The sequence below is a fragment of the Hoplias malabaricus genome, chromosome 16, assembly GCF_029633855.1.
Source record: "Hoplias malabaricus isolate fHopMal1 chromosome 16, fHopMal1.hap1, whole genome shotgun sequence".
NCBI lineage: Eukaryota > Metazoa > Chordata > Actinopteri > Characiformes > Erythrinidae > Hoplias > Hoplias malabaricus.
This window is the reverse complement of record NC_089815.1, coordinates 76,546-94,782: the sequence shown is the minus strand read 5'-3', so window position 1 is coordinate 94,782 and position 18,237 is coordinate 76,546. Positions and strand designations below refer to the sequence as shown.

General features: G+C 39.6%; 1 protein-coding gene across 1 annotated transcript; it reads left to right on the top strand.

The window, feature by feature from the left end:
• The first annotated feature begins 784 nt into the window (after positions 1–784).
• On the top strand, positions 785–17,547 carry abhd2a (abhydrolase domain containing 2, acylglycerol lipase a). The gene is made up of 11 exons (XM_066647802.1): positions 785–941; positions 2,238–2,314; positions 2,564–2,779; positions 7,713–7,888; positions 8,444–8,611; positions 8,982–9,165; positions 10,212–10,304; positions 10,549–10,650; positions 11,487–11,556; positions 11,685–11,769; positions 13,636–17,547. The coding sequence occupies exons 3-11, from the start codon at positions 2,571–2,573 to the stop codon at positions 13,848–13,850; spliced, it is 1,302 nt and encodes a 433-aa protein (XP_066503899.1). The 5' UTR covers positions 785–941; positions 2,238–2,314; positions 2,564–2,570; the 3' UTR covers positions 13,851–17,547.
• Positions 17,548–18,237: the final 690 nt, after the last annotated feature.

Genomic DNA, 18,237 nt, shown 5'->3' with positions numbered 1-18,237 from the left:
TGTTGTTAGCATTTGTATTCAACGAATAAACTGTATTTTTTCCCATTACATATCAGCTGTTATTATTTTCCTTTTATATATCTCTTTATATCCAAATTAGTATGGTTATTAGTAGTAGTAATATTGACATTTATATGTCTCAGACACATAATTGAAATGGTTTAGAACAAAATACATTTATTAATGATGTCTTATTCAAATATTCAACAGTATTTTCGTGTTTTTCGACTTATAAACATTTTTTCGTAATCATCACGTGCAGAACACGGAGAGGGTGTTGACGCAGTGACGTGCAGAAATAAAAAGCCAATAGACGAAGCGTATGCTAATCATTGCCTGAGCAGGAGGAGCACTGCTCGGGTCGCGTCCTAAAACCTATACAGCTGTGTAGGCCTCTGCTGCTGTTATCAGAGTGTGAGTTAGATTAGATTCATTAATTCTTTCATTATCATTAACCCTTTCGTCCTGTTTAGGGTCGCATGAGAGGAGAGGACAGAACCCTTCTGGAAAAGAGAATGACATTAAAACCTACAGTATATAACCATTCAGTTACAAATAAACGCAGACTGACGCCTCTTTCGCTGTCTGTGCCTGTAGAGCAAATGTAGCTGTACACTACCTAGTTTCTGACTTCTGTCCTATCTAGAGTGCGAGTCACGTTTATTTGAACGTAGCCAGTAGAGGGTGTTTTTTTTTCCTGTGACGTTTTGAGATTAGGAGCCAATGAGGAGGCTGTATGTTAATAACATGTGGACGAGCCGTGGTACAGGGTGAATGTGGAAACGAATGAAAGGGAAGGAGAGAAGCTGCTAGAAAGGGAGGGCGGATAATAGCAATGCAGTTGAAGTAGACCAGGTTTAACTTGTGGAAATGTATAGAGACAGTTAAGACTTACATGTCTATGTTGAAGGGAACGGTCGGAGAAGGCTTTACAGAAACTGGTAGGTTTTATTTCCACTGTTTTACCTGATACCGCTGTTTCCTCCCTTGCTGCCTGTAGCTATCGGTGTCTGGCTGCTGTTTTTATTTTTTCTATCTTACCCCACCCGTGTCTTGTCTGTATTTACCTACAGAATTTCAGGTTTGAGTCTGCGAACAATCAGCCCATTAAATATTTCATGATTACCACCGATATTTTATATGTGCAGGCTGTAAAATTAGCTGTGCACGAAGATGGAATTGACTCCTTTTTCTGCAGTTTAAGGTGGAATGGCTCCGTTCTACCTTAAATGGTGCAGCAGTTACACATTCTGGCGCACGCAGGAAAACAGGAAAAGCCGTTTTAGCAACATTTCTGGGAGATTTAACATTCTGGTGCTCAGTAAAATCACATTTTATATAAAATATAGTAGTATATAAACAACTCTTGTTTGTGTTGTGATGTTGGTCAGTGTGACATTTTCAGGTTGATGCTGGTCACGACGGATTTAAATAAGCTGTTCTGGGTCTTTAATCTCACACAAATATATTTAAAATCCCTAAATGACTGTAATTTAACATCTGTCAAATCCCTTTTAGAAGAAAGGATTACATCCTCCCTCTCTCTCTCTCTCTCTCTCTCTCTCTCTCTCTCGTGTATATTTACTATATGTTGTTTTGTTGTTTTCACCCTGTTCTTCATTGCTTATTATTTGGATAGTAGACGTGTTTTAGTGTGTGATGTGCTTGTACAAGTGGAGTGGACACAGCAGTGCTGCTGGAGTTTTAATTATTAATAATAATTATGAACATTTCCAAATATTTATAAATAGCTGCAGATGGGACAATAGTTATGCTGTGGACACACTTTTTTTCTTGAAATTCATCCTGTGATCATCAGCGTCAATCACCTTTGTATATAATTTTTATAATTATAGAATATTTTTTTTTAACTAAGACCAGAACCCAGTAAAATGCTTTGTTTCTGGCAGAAAATGATTATTGCTGACTAGACCCTGGATTTCCTGCCATGAGGAATAACCTATTTGATGAGGTCTCTTCAACTTATTTTAGACCGAGCTTGTCATCCTTATCTAGCGTAACTTGTGATGATGGCTCCTAGCCAATCAGTTTTAAAAAACCTGGTTTTGGAAGATCACCCTCACTCAACTCAACAGCCTCTGTCTGCTTCTGTGTTCAGCTGAGCAGTCTTCAAAAGCAGTAGAGCAAATATTATCATGAGTACGATTTCCAGTTTTGTTTATTTTGGAAGAATGAATGACTGTCATCATGTCTGTTACGTATGTCTTTCTTCACAGTTTGGACCTGATCACTGTGACCAAAACCCCCGCAAGAACAGCATCTTTAACTCTAGGCAACCAACCTAAACCACAAAGTAAGTTGCACCATCTATTCAAAGTTTGTTGTCATGTTTGTTTTTTTTGTTTTTAACTGAGTTACGTTATTTAAGTTCCTTTTTTAAGATTTTAGGTTCTGCATTTGTGATATTTAACCTCTGGCTTTTCTGACTTTACACTGACTGTTCTTCATTTTATAAACTGACTTCTGGAAAAGCATGATCTCACTCGTATGCTTTGTTATTTTATACGTGTTTATCCTGATGTCAGTTTTCCTCTAATATCAGGCCAGCCATGAATTCTCACGAATCCGAGGTGTACACTGTTGCGCCGGAGATGCCGGCCATGTTCGACGGGGTGAAGCTTGCGGCCGTGGCCACCATCCTCTACATCATCGTCCGGTGCCTGAATTTGAAAAGCCCCACAGCGCCTCCTGAGCTCACCTACCAGGACACGGCACTCAACCGCTTTCTACTCAAATCTTGTCCCCTTCTGACCAAAGAGTGAGTTCAGATTATGAAACCGTTGATGTAAATGTGTTGGTGGAAACTCCATAATGGTGAAGTGTAGCTGAGACTATTTCTAATACTATACTAATTAAACTTAATTCTTTAACGTCTCCTTTAATAAAATAAGTTGTCATATTTACTCTGATATGTAAAGTTGATTAACCCTTTGGGTTCTAAGGACATTTTCTCAATTTTCTGAAATTCGTCTTTAAAGTACTTGTATTATAATTATATCGCTCACATGTTTTATATCGAAACTTTCAGAACAATCTCAGCTCTCTCGTTAAGAGAGGCCCATGTGACCTAGAGCATTTTATGAAGAGAGAATCTGTCTCTAACCCTGAAAAACATAAATCTGATTTTAGAAAATCTTTATATTTCTTATGAAAACATCCCTTTACTCGTGTGGATGAATTGTGTTGGTGATTGAAATAGTTTTATCAGAGTCTTAAAAGAAAGCGAATCCACCAGTGAGACACGGCGAGAGACAGTGGAGGCGTGTCTCACGCTTATACATAGGCTCGTAACTCGGGATGTACAGTGTCGCGTACAGTCGTGATAACATGCGATCGAAAGAGCAGTTTCTGCACATTCACAGAGTGTTTGAACTGTATTTCTGCGCTGTTCTATTGCTAAGATGACCCTCTTTGACCCTAGAGGGTAACTAGATACAAAGCATCTCATGGGGCTGTCTAGTAACTCACTCTCTCTCTCTCTCACATACTCACTCATGTTTTAGAACTTCAGCAATGGCACTGTGCCCTTGTTTTGTGTCACAAACTATCATTTGGGGTACAAATAGAATATACCTCACTGTTTGAGTTTTTACTTTTATCCAGAGGCAAAAGATCAGTTAATTTAACAATAAGGCAGCAAATGTTTGACAGCTTCAGGAACACAGAATCTAAAACCTAAGGGCACATTTTACTCACAATAAAATATCAGTAGCTTTCAGGTTCTCTTGGCTTATTGCTTTAATCTTGCAGTAGCGTTTGATCTAATTGTCTGCCCCGTTGCTCTTTGAAATGAGTTAAATCAGTTTTGCCTTATCTCAGTTCAACCATATTCTCTGAGTGTGGGAGAGTTGTGTTTGAAAACAGGGTGTGATCTTCCTCTGCACCCTCAGACGTGGTAGTAATGCTGTGAGCAATGTGTCGTTAAGAGCAGAGGTGGTATAATGTATGCATTCTGAGCAGCTACAGCTGAAATATTTACCTTGACAAGCTCGCTATGTTCCAAGTCTGCTGTGGGTCGAGTTATTAACCTTCTGTTTAGTCTTGGCCGGGTGTTCGATTTAAATTCCAGAAGGTGTGTGTCATGAAAACAGTGAAGAAAAGACTGTCAAAACTTGCTCAGATCTGTCTTGCCTGTCTCACTATTGGAATGCCTCCATACTTGCCCTTCTTAGCCCTCAGCGCTTGTGTGAATTTGTAAAAGGTAGTGGGCAGGTGGGTGACCCAAACTGACACCCGTCTGGTTATGTAATGGTTTGTTTTCCAGCACAGTTACTACTCTGGGGACTTACAGATCAATCCGTTGCTCAACACAGCACCAGCCACGCTCCTCATCTGTTTCACAGAATTACATTAAACCCCTTTACCTTGATGGTTCTAGCATGCCTGACTGACTCAGCTGTTCTAGAGACATGCTTTCTAAATAAACTGCACTGTATAATCAGGATAAGGTGATCTGGAATTAGGCATGGTAGACAGAAAACAGACCTTGCAGTGTGATGTGGGTCTGGACTTTGAACATTAATAGGTGTGTCAAGCCAACGCATCCTGCAGGTGAACGATCTGATATGTTATCACTGTTAGTTTAAAGTATGCTTTTCTGTGTGTATGATTAGCATCACTAGCACATAAGAATTTGCTACATTATAAAGAGCCTATAATCAACAACTACATGGCTGATTGTTCTGCTTCTGAAATCAAATAACTGTGGGTCAGATAAATATGGCCACTCAGATAAGGACTGTTAGTGGAAATTAATTAAATATTTTTTTACCACGTGAGCTTTGTTTTTCAAAATCTTTATTAATTTTCTGAGTTGATCTCTGAATCCTTCATATAACTAACATTGTCACTGTGCAACAAAACATGTATTTTTTTTATTTCTGTGGATTTTGAGTTTATTGCATCGTTTGAACTAGGGCTTGACAATAATTAAATATCAATATACAATGTTTCATTATCAATGATATGATTGTTATACACTTTAATATTTCAGTACATTATTTACAGCATCTGCCACTGACTGACGGTTGTTACAGGGCGCTGTCGTCAGTTCACTGCCCTCGATTTTATAGTTAGTTTAAAAATATTAATATTGACAAAGCCAAGAAGTTGTTGTTTGATGGCAACGTCGTGTTGCATTCAGCTCTTTGCAGTTTTTCTGTGGCTTTTTTTATTGTTCATGTTGATATCGGAATTATATCGTATCGACCAAAATTTAGAAATATATTGCGATATAAATTTTGGCCGTATCGTCCAGCTCTAATTTGAACTACATACTGTGTGACAATTTGATAATGAACTGTCAACTGGAAAGCTCCAAAATTACTTGAAATAAAAGCTTTTTCCACTGAATTCCATTGAAAGTTAAGAAGGTTTGTTCCCTTCTTCTATAAAGCTATTATTTTGGAGATATATAGACAGCGACTACATTCATGGCTTTTTGAACATTGTGGTATTGTTCTTTGTCTAGTGGATTTGAACCTGTTTGCATTTCTGAATGTTTTGCTTATGCTATATCACCGAGCCTTGGTGTCAAGGCAACGCTAGACTGCTGCTTCCTGAGCACTTATCGCTCATTTGTGGGTGGTTGCTGTGAACAGATAGTGGCCGAGGCAAGAGAAAGGAAACATTACACAAAACACCCCCAGAGTTTTTCTGTTTTTTGCGATTGGATGTTGTATACTTAATATTATTCTTAATTCTCTGTGTTTGACTCCGCTTCCCAGTAGGACCTGGCAGTGGCAGGCTGTTTAAGGGTAGTTTCTTCACCTTTTGTTGTTGTGCTTGGATTAACCGCAGCTAATTTTACTTGCTTGCTTCTTTTCTTGTCTCTGTTTGCATGCTAGCCTGCTTATCTCATTTATGCTGCCTGAGCTGCAGAGACTGGGTTCTAGAGTTGTCTTTTAGCCCAAGCTTCTGTTTACTGATGTTTAACAGCTACTCATCCATTAACCATTGTATAATTAAGTGCCCTTAGACATTAAGGATGCACAGTTGTCTTATGTAACAGAGCAGGCCCTGTGTTCTCGCTTACATAGACGTAGAGGAAAAGGGCAGGTTTGTGAAATGGACACCAGTGGACATTGCTCTCTCTGCAAATATTAATTGTAACAGTGCATACTAAACGGCTGAAATGCTCTCCTCATCCCTGCATGACTAAATGCCCTTGGCCATCTCAGCAAAGAAGGGCCAAACTGCTCATCCAGTCCATTTTTTTCATTCCGATCATATAGCAAATGGAAGCATGCTTGACTATCTTTGCTGCCCAGTTAATGGGACTAGTATAGTCTAGTCTAATGGTGACTAGTATAAAGTCTAGTGAATAGAAGATGACTCTATGGAGCTCATCTTATATAAGGAGCATGCTCAAAGGTTTGGATGAGTGATATAATGCAGTATTATGTGAGTGTTTTAGCCCAGAGGCTGAAAAATACTTCCTAAGAAACAGCCGTGTTTATATTTATCGTCTGGCTCTGAGCTCTTTGTGGAATCTGTGGTTTCACCCCCAGTGCCCAAGCTAACTTAGCAAACGTCATGCTATAATTGTGGCCTGCCAGATGAACGTGTAGAGCCAGTTTGGGCAGAGTTTTTTTTGGAGAACCTGTCTGTGTTTACATATCTGATTTTAAACAACTGTTTCAGTGGTTGCACGTGGGCCGAACCGTTGCATAACAGTGCACTGTTCACCTGCACAGATCCAGAACTGCTTGGGTCAGCAGTAATTTGACCCCTCTAAGACAGCAGCACCCACTGCCAGCATCATAGAACTGCACTCTGAGAAGTGACTGTGGGCTTTTGAGATGCAGAGCGCTGCCCTCATGCTCTGCTTATCATATCATTACCATCACGATAGAAACTCCACAGAGGCTGGACTGTATTTTCAGCAATGAGAAGGAACAATTGAATGCGTTTGAATGGATATATTAATAGCAAAAATTATTTCTGTGGAATATGGGCCTTATGTGATTTTGGTGTAGTGTAGTGAATAACTCTGCTTTTGATTTTAACATGACAGACCAGGGTTCAATTCCCTGACCTGGTAATCACACCACACTACACTACACCACAGAAATACGAGTTCTTGGGCTAGACTCCAAACCCTACCGTGCCTGTGAAAGAGCTTCTGCCACATGCTGTCAATGTCATATATGTAAATCTATTTGCTTTGAACCTGTGTTGTAGGTACAGATGCCTTATATTCTACACAGTTTTCATTCAAAATTCCCATTAAAATAAAGTATATTACTATTTCAGGAATTATTTTCAAGGAGGTATTCCTTAAGAAAATCAGACTTTCCAAAACAAGTGTTCAATAGAATTACTCTAAATAATTTATAGAATATGAGGAAATTGCAATAGATTTTTGAAAGAAATATTGTAATTATATTTATCTTTTGAACATTTTTAAATGTTTGTTAAACCTACAACAATCCTTGTACCACATTTGGTAGGTACCTACCACTGCATACTGGGAACCCCTCACAAGGCCTGCTGTTTTAGAGATGCCCTGACCAAAACATGATCATCACACACAATCTTGGCTTAAATCTTAAAGTTCGCTCATAAATAAACTCATAAATGCGTTGCCATAACAAAACAGCAAAGCAGCTCACTCACTAGACCGAGTAAACATTTTTTCTCAAGTAAAACAGTGCTGTTGCTTATTTGTGTCATGTGGCTTTCTCCTCCAGATACATTCCTCCTTTGCTGTGGGGAAAAAGTGGCCATCTACAGACCGCCCTGTATGGCAAGCTGGGCCGGGTGAGTTCACCTCATCCGACCGGCCTACGCAAATATCTGCCCATGCAGGATGGGGCCACGGCCACTTTTGACCTATTTGAACCCCTGGCAGATCATCAGAGCGGAGGTTAGTATCTCCTGGGAGTACAGTTCCTTTCACTTAGTCTGGGGCGAAACTCAAAACCTCACATCGCAACCTAAGTCCTGCTTAGGTTTAAAGGGAACTCCCGACTGTTAAGACATTTTCTGTCTTAGTGTGGTGTCCTATACTATTAAAATATATTTAATAAACCAAGCAAGGCACATTTATTAGTGAAAATGTACCTATTTCCTCAGCAAAGCCATCTTGCTGATGTTGGGAGTATGCCTATTGAAAATGCTCCATTTGAAGGCCCAACACTTCACCCTGCCCTTCTATCCCAACCAAAGCTGAGACCCCCTTACCCCAAGGTGTAGGGCTAAGTGGTAGGGGCAAAGGCTGGGCCCAAAGTTTGACATTATCCAGTTAAAAAGAAACAGGTTTGAAGAGTGTCAAATTTGCGTTCTCTCCCAAATATCACTAACCAATTCAAGCACATCCTGCTCTACATACCTCTTACCTTTGATGGGATTTGTTTATATGCAAATCAGTTTCTCTGAAGAGTTGAACCATGTTTTTATATATACCTTTATTTCTTCGCAGCTGACATCACTATGGTGATTTGCCCGGGGATCGGGAACCACAGCGAGAAGCACTACATCCGCACGTTTGTAGATTACTCTCAGAAGCAAGGCTACCGCTGCTCTGTGCTCAACCATCTTGGGGCTTTGCCAAACATCGAACTCACCTCCCCCCGCATGTTCACCTATGGTACGGTCTTGTTCACACAAAAAGGTCCTGGTGCGACTTGGTTCATAAGAACAGATTCTTTTACTAATCTGTAACTCTAAACTGTAACAAAGTAAAGCAACATGTTCTTGGCTATTTCTTCCAACTGTGCACTACAGCTCCTGAGAAAACATTAGCCTCTCGTGCTTGAGACTCTCTTGCTCTCGTGCTTGCTCTCGTGCCATGATTCACCAAATCAAACATTGTGGCGTACAGTAAGATTGGACACGTTGTCCTCCAGACATGAGGCCTTTATTGGCTTGTGTTTCGTCGCAGTTATGTGTTAGGCTGTAGAAATCTCCTAAGGACTGTTAGTCTGATAACTCACAGTGCATCTTTTCACATTCTTCAGGCTGTACTTGGGAGTTTGCAGCCATGGTTGGCTACATCAAGAAGATGTACCCCCAGACACAGTTGGTCGTGGTGGGCTTCAGCCTCGGGGGAAACATCGTCTGCAAGTTCCTGGGAGAGAACCGAGCCAACCAGGAGCGAGTACTGTGCTCTGTGAGCATGTGCCAGGGCTACAGTGCACTCAGGTAAGCAAGCTTTCTCTGCATGTCTTTCAGTTTCAGCCCCTGAAGGGCAATAAATCACCAGAAGTTGTTGAAACTGAATTGTTTTAGCTAGAAGACTCAAACACCTCGAGTAAAATGTGTTTATTTGAGTTGTGTCTGTTCTGACTTTCACAGAAGTTACATAAACAATCACAAAAATGCATATGACAATTACTAGTCAACTAAAAACTCACTTGTGACTGACTTGCATGTCAACTAAACCAAACTCAGTAACACTACTCACCAAGGTGGAGCTATTTTTCCCAGTTGTGGTAAAGTGGGTTATTTTTTGTGAGTGGTCATTGTCACGTGTATTAAAGCTTCAGTTTTTTTGTAATTAAAATCTCCAACACCTACATATACAATTCACAGCCTAAAAATACAGCCTTTTGTCAGAAATGTGAGCAAAGTTGTAGAACGTTCTTGCATCACATGAATAAAGTCAAAGCAAACTTGCTGTTAGTCTGTAGCTGCCACTTTGGCAAGTTGAAGAAACAGCAGTGGAATGTGACAGCTACGTTTTCAGGCTTGTTTGTGAAAACCACACCTTAATTTCTGGAGAGGTTGCTGCTTTTACCCATGAGCAGCTCAGCTGAGCTGATCTTTCATGTCAGCAGACTTGGTCTGTGGGTGTGTATCTCTGTGTTTAGTGTATTACCTAACCCTGAATCTCTGGGGGAAGGATTACAGCGTCTGTTTTCTTCTGGATACGCTGCTGTCACAAAATAGATTTTTCTATGTACCTTTTCAGCTGAAACAGAATGAATATCTCCATCTCATATGATTATGTGTGGCACTTGTTTGCTTCACTCTCCTGTCCTGGTTCCCGTATCATCCTGTAGCTCTTTGTGCTGACATGTTATGGAATGCTATATTGCATTGTGCTTCACTGTGCACATGCACACTGTCCCATAGAATACAGTCAACACCTTTATCTTGGGTCACCATTGACAGGATTAGCCTGTTTTTGCGCGTTGGTTCAGACAGGCAGCACATGCCTGACATGTTGTGTGCTTGTGTTTGTATAGGGCTCAGGAGACCTTTCTGCAGTGGGACCAGTGTCGGCGCTTTTATAACTTTCTCATGGCTGACAACATGAAGAAGATTATTCTGTCCCACAGGTACATCATGGTTTAAAAGGGTTCTAGGCATGTCCAAGTTAATTGTTTGAAGGCACTTAAAAACTTGGTGATTGAAATTGATTTTCTGTTATTGGATGTAGTCTCGCATAGAACACAGTCAATTTGCTGATCTATCTAATCTATACATTTTATATATTTTTTTTTTGTCAAATTCTGGCTTTATGTCGAGTAAAATCTGTTTTGTATCGTCTGTAGTTGAGTTGTTATTGTCTTTGTCCCACAGAGGCAGCCTGTTTGGTGGAGGTTCCCCAAAAATGGTAGATGCAGACTTACGACGCCTCTTCACTGCCACTTCTCTCATGCAGATTGACGATAACATCATGAGGTGAGTTTACATTCAGAGACTCTGTTACGCAAATGAGTGACCCTCTTGTGAAAACCCATTTTATTTCTGTATGTCAGACATAAACCACCTTGAAACAAACTACATTCTCATTGAGGTATTCCTGTTGTTTGAGGAAGCAGCCAGAAATAGCCTAGAAAGGGGACTCTCTGTCCTCTTAGCAGTTGCACACACCAGGATTTGTTATGCAAACATGGTCCCTCATGGGCTGTGATAACAAAACCCATCATATTTTTATTCGAGACCAAACTAGAGCATTTTGCTGCAGATATCTCATTGTAAATTCCTCTACGTGTGCATTTAAAAAAAACACTTTTCTCTATTCTCTAGTCTGTACCACAGTTCAGATTCTGAAATTACTGTCTGTTTTGTTATTAAAACAGAGTTCACTCACCAGCTACTGCCATCTCCCTCAAAGTAGTTGTCTACACTCCTATACCGCCTTCATTAAATTTATTGATTATTATTACTATTATTCATTAATTTCAGTATTTCTACCATTACCATTATGTTTAAATCAGTATACTTCAGTGTAACAACAGTGTTATGTGCTGGAATGGTGCCTCCTGCTTCCTTCCAAGGTTTCTTCCTCCAGCTTCAAGAGTTTTTTTATTTTTTTTATTTTTTTTTTTTTTTTGTTCCTGGCCACTCTCGCCTTTGTCTTGCTCAGCTTTTCATGTTTTTTATATTTAATGTTGACCCTTTATCTTATTACTGGATTTCTGTAAAGATGCTCTGAGACAGCATCATTTGTAAAAAGCTCTATACAAATAGATGTTAACATTTCCAGTTATTAATTGTTAACATTTACATTGCAGAAAATTCCATGGCCACAGTTCCTTAAAGGAATACTACGAGAAGGAAAGCTGTGTGCATTACATTCACAATGTGAGTATAGACTTCATTGCCCTTTTCTCCGTTTCCTGGATAGGTTTGTGGCATAAATGTGAGACATTGATGTCTTGGTTTCTGTAGTGAAGTGTACCTTTCTTTTTTGTTTTTAACACATGCTTTAGATCAATGTTCCACTGCTGCTGGTGAACTCTGCAGATGACCCTCTTGTTCACGATTCTCTGCTCACCATTCCTCGCACCCTCGCAGGTACTACTCCCTCACGGTTTCCCAGAGTTCACCCATTCCTGACTTGTTTGACTGTAAATATAATGTTATAACAGTTCATCTTTATAGGAGTGGTTAAATACATCACAAAATGTCAGGCTTCTCCATGATTCCATTTAGTTTTTGGGTGGATGTTCATTTTAATATATTTTAATACCATAAATATATCAATTTAAAGATTTATCAAGGAATATATTTTAAGCTAATTATCTGGCTACCCATATATTTGTTGGTTATTCACTAACTAGGGTTTATGAAGCATTTTACAGAGCATGTTTACAGAGCATGTAAATTACAATGTTTTTGTAATTTATTATTTGTTTGTAACTAAACCCAAATTCCATTCAGTTAAATCATATTGTCAAAAACTTCATCTGCCTCTCCAGTTTGGTCGACTAGTTATGAGTGAAAAACTACCTTAAACAGGTTAACTGCCTTGAATTTATCTTTACATGTCAGCACCTACCTGAAAGATATTCTCACCATGCTGCTGCTTATACTCTCCTAAATACAATCAGGCAAACCGACCACTCCTGTAAAATTCAGGCCACTTTAACACTGCTATTCTTAGCCTGGCATGTGTTCCTGGGATAGCTGTGTTAGCCCTGTGTCTAGGCTGTGTTCCAGTAAGCATGACTGTTTGTGGAAGTCTTCCTGAAAGGCTTAATCATGGAGACTGGAATGATTCCCACTTCACTATGGGGAAGTGATATTATCCCCATGAACCAGACCAGTGCTTGGCCCAAGAAATAGGAAAATGTTGTTTAAATTATCTGCCAAATGTCTGCAGGATGGATGTCTGTTAGATACAGTAAAATCTGATATTAGTTTAAGTGCCTAGAAAGGGTGCTCCTTTGTTTGCTGGTGTTTTCTACACAGTTTAAAATTCAGAGACTTTATTTATGTTGGACTGTGTTTTTCTGAGTGAGATTTTTCAGAACGTCTTTGATCCACTGAACATTTCCGTCATGTCATAATTTTAAAATACTTATTCTTTTTTTCAAATACCACATGGAACATCATCAACAAATCAGCTTTAGAAATTTTGTGTCAGCTTTAAAGGGTTACAATCAAATTTACAAGTATTGTATTTTATTATTGTCTATTGTCATCTTTATAACAAACTCTTTTGCACCTATTTCATTTACTTTAAACTTGAGATAGTGTTGCCTTTCACAACTTATAGATGGATCTAGAATGGAGCACATTTCCTGTCATAAATAAAAGCAGTTGATGTGGTCCTGTACAACACAAAATGCTGGTTTCCGATCCGTGAAGTCTGAATAGACCATCCAATATTTGGGAAATGACCGTGTGTCGTGCACCATCATGACAGTTGATTTAGTGAAATGGTGTTGGAGTTATTTATGGACCACAGGCAAATTAAAGACTTCTCAGCTGCTGCCTGGGTTCAGTTAAAAGCGTTAAATGGTGTGTGTGCACATAGACTTTTATACAGGGTCTGTATATGGGCAAATTTTTTCTGGGCACAAGTTTGTAATTGACTGAAAAATGTGTGGGAAGTGGAAGATTCAGTTTAATATGATGAGCAGCATTCAGATTTGAATAGTGCTTGCTGATGTCGTGATACACCTTTAGTGCTGTGCCAGGGGAAAAAAACAACATTCAAGAAGTGAAGTGAGCAAGCTGTGGAGATGGAGACGTTCTCAAAGTAGAACATTCTTCACTTGATCCGCCACTGAGTCTGAGCCTCTAGACTTCTGGAAAGACGCCCCAGTAGGCTAATTACCCTGGCTGAACTAATTAACCTGACAAAATCTGCTTTCATGACATGAGATAACCTTTGTTTCTTTCTGTTTCTCTCCTTCCCTCTCTCATTCTCTCCAGAAAAGAAAGAGAATGTCATCTTTGCCTTGACGCTACACGGTGGTCACCTGGGATTCTTCGAGGGGGCTGTCCTCTTCCCACAGCCGCTCACTTGGATGGACAAGGTCATCGTGGGCTATGCTAATGCCATGTGTCAGTGGGAGAAGCAGAAGCCAGCATGCCAGAGCCAGGGAGCACATGCTGCAGCGAGCAAATGCTCAGACAGTACATCGTAACGCTCCACCTCACTCATTCGGTTCAGGACCACAACAGAAATCACAGACCCACATGAAGCTTCTTTACATCTACCGTCCCAAACGAGGATCTCACAAACCCACACATACAGACAAACACCAATAAGTAGAGGTTTCTCAGCAAGAAAACCACAGGAAAAAGCACCACGACCAAAAACAAACACGTGCTGAGGGAAAATTGACACATTCGATAGCTGTAGTTGTTCAAATCTGTAGATGCACACTGGCCCTCGCTAACTGTTGTGGTATAGTGGAAAAGGAGAGTATCAGCACAAATAGTGACTATAGACCAACACTGCACACCACACTGTACATTACCTACAGGAAAGAGCTGTTATGCAGGCACTGTGTGCTTAGAGCTAGGACAGACATGCTGCTGGAGCCTAGTTTGCCTCTTCTGTTTGGTACTTTGTCGTGCCGTTTAACCTGATCTCCACTTTTTGAACACACCCTGTTAGCTTTTCCGTTGCTCTGTGAACTGCATTATTAGTTATAACAGAAAACACACAACCAAGAGACTCTGTGCAAACCCCAAAAAGTCAGTTCACTTTTACAGTCTCAGTTTGATGACCGATTTTTTTTTTTTTTTTTAAAGAAAAAAATACATTGATGTTTTCCAGCTTAATCTCCATCTGCTGCATCTGTAGCAGAACATCAATTTATGTTCCTTATTCCAGAGCAATAAACACCTTGGAAAGAAATAATTTGCAGTGACTACAGTGCTAAAGATGCAGCAGATAAAGATTACACTGGAAAACACTGTTGTATTTCTTTAATGCACTTTATATTATTTTTTGCCATAATCCTAGAATACTTGGCTGAGGTTTGATTATATGAGCAGAGACTAGCAGAACGCAACAAAAGAGAACTAAACGGTGGGAGAGACGTTTATACTTCTCAGGCTGAATGACTCTATGGTCCCTCCTGCTCACCAAAGCCTGTTGCTATATCTTCAGCAGAGTAGCTAGCCATGTAGTTCACCATCGTAAGTGAAATTTTGTTGAACACTTCTGTCTTGGAATTTCCAGAAGAATGAGGGATGTTATTTAGGTTGTTGAACGCTGTTGTTATTCCCTTTCTGAATTTCAGTTGTTTGGTTTAAGGTGGAACTGTAAATCCAGCAGGAGACGTCAGTGTGTGCTTTGAACTTCACGTCTGTGAAAGCTGGCTCGTTGCAGGCATGCGACTTCGTTAGTTTTGCGCTTGGTCTGTACGGTGAGTTTGATGGTGAGACTTTATATGTTGTGCCCATTGTGTCTTGTATTACAAATAGAAGCTGAAGCATCTCAGTTGGCAGTCCCCTGTATTGCCAGGTTTTTGTTAAAGAGGAACGGAAATTTAAGTTTTAAAAGAAAGGCATTTCAAAAGAATTCAATATTATCGGTCATATTCAGGCTGTTGTTAATTTCCAGGTGGGGAATTGGCTTTCAGTATGCTCACTTTGACACGTATGGGTGACAAAACTCGCCCATGTTTTCAATGAAAAGTTTATTTAAAGCCGAAACGAAACATTGTTTATCGATATTAATCAAGCAGCTCTGTATTTCCCAGCGGTGTTTCAGCTTTTTTTTTTCACACATTAACCCTTGTAATTTCCCAGATCTCAACTCGCTTGCGTTCGTGCTGAATCACTTCTTGTTTATTTACTGTCACAATTCACAGGTAGAAGGCTGTGTGAAAGGGGCTTTAAACAGACCATAAAATTGACAATACAATTGTTTGAGTTGTAATTCATGTATCGCTTCCTGAAACAGGCTTGAGGCAACCCACAGGAATGTGGAGCAAAAGCCAATTCAAGGGTTATGTAGATAACTGTATCATCACCTGAATATTACTTTCTCTATTCACTGCCCCAGGACTTGAGCTTGAGTTAGCTATGAGTTGAAAGACTGTGAAGACGTTATATAGAGGTTCCATCAGTTGTTTCAAATGTTTTGCCCTTTTTTTAAATTAATTTTTTATCTTTAGTTTTCTAAGATCAGCTCAGGCTTCATTTTATGCTCATGCTTGTGAAGTCCTGCCTTTTTCAACCTAGTCTTTATCATCTGTATCTTCTCTGATACTGAAATCTTGAAAAGGGGTCAATATTGAACCCAACTATTAAACATGCAGAAAGCAGCATCTAAAATAGGCAGCTGAGCTAATCTGAGCTAATGAAAATCTCATTACAGATGAAGTACAAAGCTAACATTACATTGCACAGTGGGCTATTTCAGGACAGATGCTTTAAGTCAAGAGCTTCACTTTCTTTTTTTTTAAATACAATGAGGTGTGTTTAGACTACAGCGTGTAGTCATCTGTCGTACGCCACAGATGAATGAAAAACGAGACTAGGGTGAAAAACGCTGGAATATTCCATAGCTTTCCCGTCTGCCTTCTTTCATAGATGAATGAGTTAACTGTACCATTCTGAAAGATGAAGTGTTAGTGTTAGAGCAGGTTGTTCTTCAGTCAGTAGAGTAAGGCTGCCCCCTGCTGGCCTTCCAAAGAAACTCACCCTGAGAGAGAAGGTATTCTGTTTTATTTTGCTTTGGTGAACGTAAGCCTGGCTCTGCTGGTTTTACTGCCATATGCACTTAATGCTCCTGGGCGTCTTGAGACCAGAAAACTCAATCTGAGGACTTTTAAAGACGGTGGGCAATATTGATGAGTTCTATTCAGCCGAATGATCTTGTCCTCGTTTTTATATGCTCTTAAAGGGCCTCACAATGAAAGCTTGTTTGTTTCTACACACCAGGGGATCGGATCAGTTCGAGCCTTGCACACCAGCATAATTTAAGTCTGCTGTAACTTGATTCAGAACTTCTGCCTTTCTGAATGTTTTTCACTTACCGTTTTTTTGCACAACAAATGCAGGCTTTTGATGTATCTTCTCAAATAATTTTTGAAGGTTAACTTAATTCTACTATTTTTGTTCTTGTATTTTATATATTTTTGTCATTATTATTGTTATAATTCTTATTCCTGTTGTTCTTATTTACTAATATGTGTCGGATTATGATTGTAAATGAATGGACGTTGGTCTTAGTTCAACATATCACCACCTTTGGTTCTGTCAACCAAAACCACAGACACATCTCTGATAAACCGTAAAGAAATGTGTTATGTAATATGGACTTGAGGAATTCTTTGGACAATATCAGCAATAATGTGTTATTTGTCCTCATTTCTCAATGCCAAACAAAATAGCCTAGTCCTGAAAAAAATTATATTGTGTCAAATTGGGAGTATGGTGAAATAGAGTTTAGAAATAATGCCCGCAATGATGAATAGCCTTTATGACATATCTATTTTGGAACCAGCACATTGCTGAATGAAAAGAGTACAAATGTCATGCTATGATGCTTAAAAAATATTTTAGTAATGTTTTAGAATATATTATTCATGAAACCATTGGCTTTCACATCTACACTAAATCTCCCACTGTCAGGAGCATATAATAGTAAAAGTCAATGGTGACTTCTCCAGCAAGTTCAGCTCCATAGGTTTTTAGAGTTGAACACACTGATCCACTTTGTCTGCACGGTGCTGTGTGTTCGATGGGTGGTTAGTGCCCGTGAATATTCCACCCTTCACTGATCATAAAACAAAAGTCTAGATTTACAGTTGTGTGTATTTTTTAATTTTTTTTTTAAACCAATGGTGTGTGTGATTGAATAATTGGATTAAATATGGTTATTGTGTTCTAAAATAAATTATTTTCTTGTATAAAAAATGTCTCATTTTTTTAAATGTATATTTTGTGCATAATATTGGATTTATTAAGTTTGATGTGTCAGAAAGAGAAGATTTCTCACTCCTTTTTTTTTCTTAACTGTAGCCTTTGAGGGGTGGCACGGTGGAGCAGCAGGTAGGTATCACAGTCACACAGCTCCAGGGACCTGGAGGTTGTGGATTCAATTCCCGCTTCGGGTGACTGTCTGTGAGCAGTGTGGTGTGTTCTCTCTGTGTCTGTGTGGGTTTCCTCCGGGTGACTGTCTGTGAGGAGTGTGGTGTGTTCTCCCTGTGTCTGCGTGGGTTTCCTCCGGGTGCTCTGGTTTCCTCCCACAGTCCAAAAACACACAGTGTTTTTGTCACAAACTTGGTGACTCAAAAGTGTCCATGGGTGTGAGTGTGTATGTTGCCCTGTGAAGGACTGGTGCCCTCTCCAGGGTGTATTCCAGGTAGGCTCTGGGGCCACCATGACCCTGAACTGGATAAGTGGATATAGATAATGAATGAATGTAGCTTTTGAGATGCATTGCCAATGTGATTGACACTAGTTGATGTGTGCAGCCCTATTTTAGCAGCAGGAGGCGCTATGCCTCAAATAATTATCACCCTGACTTTACCAGTGCTAGGCTAGGATAAAAAAATGATGGAAGAAAAC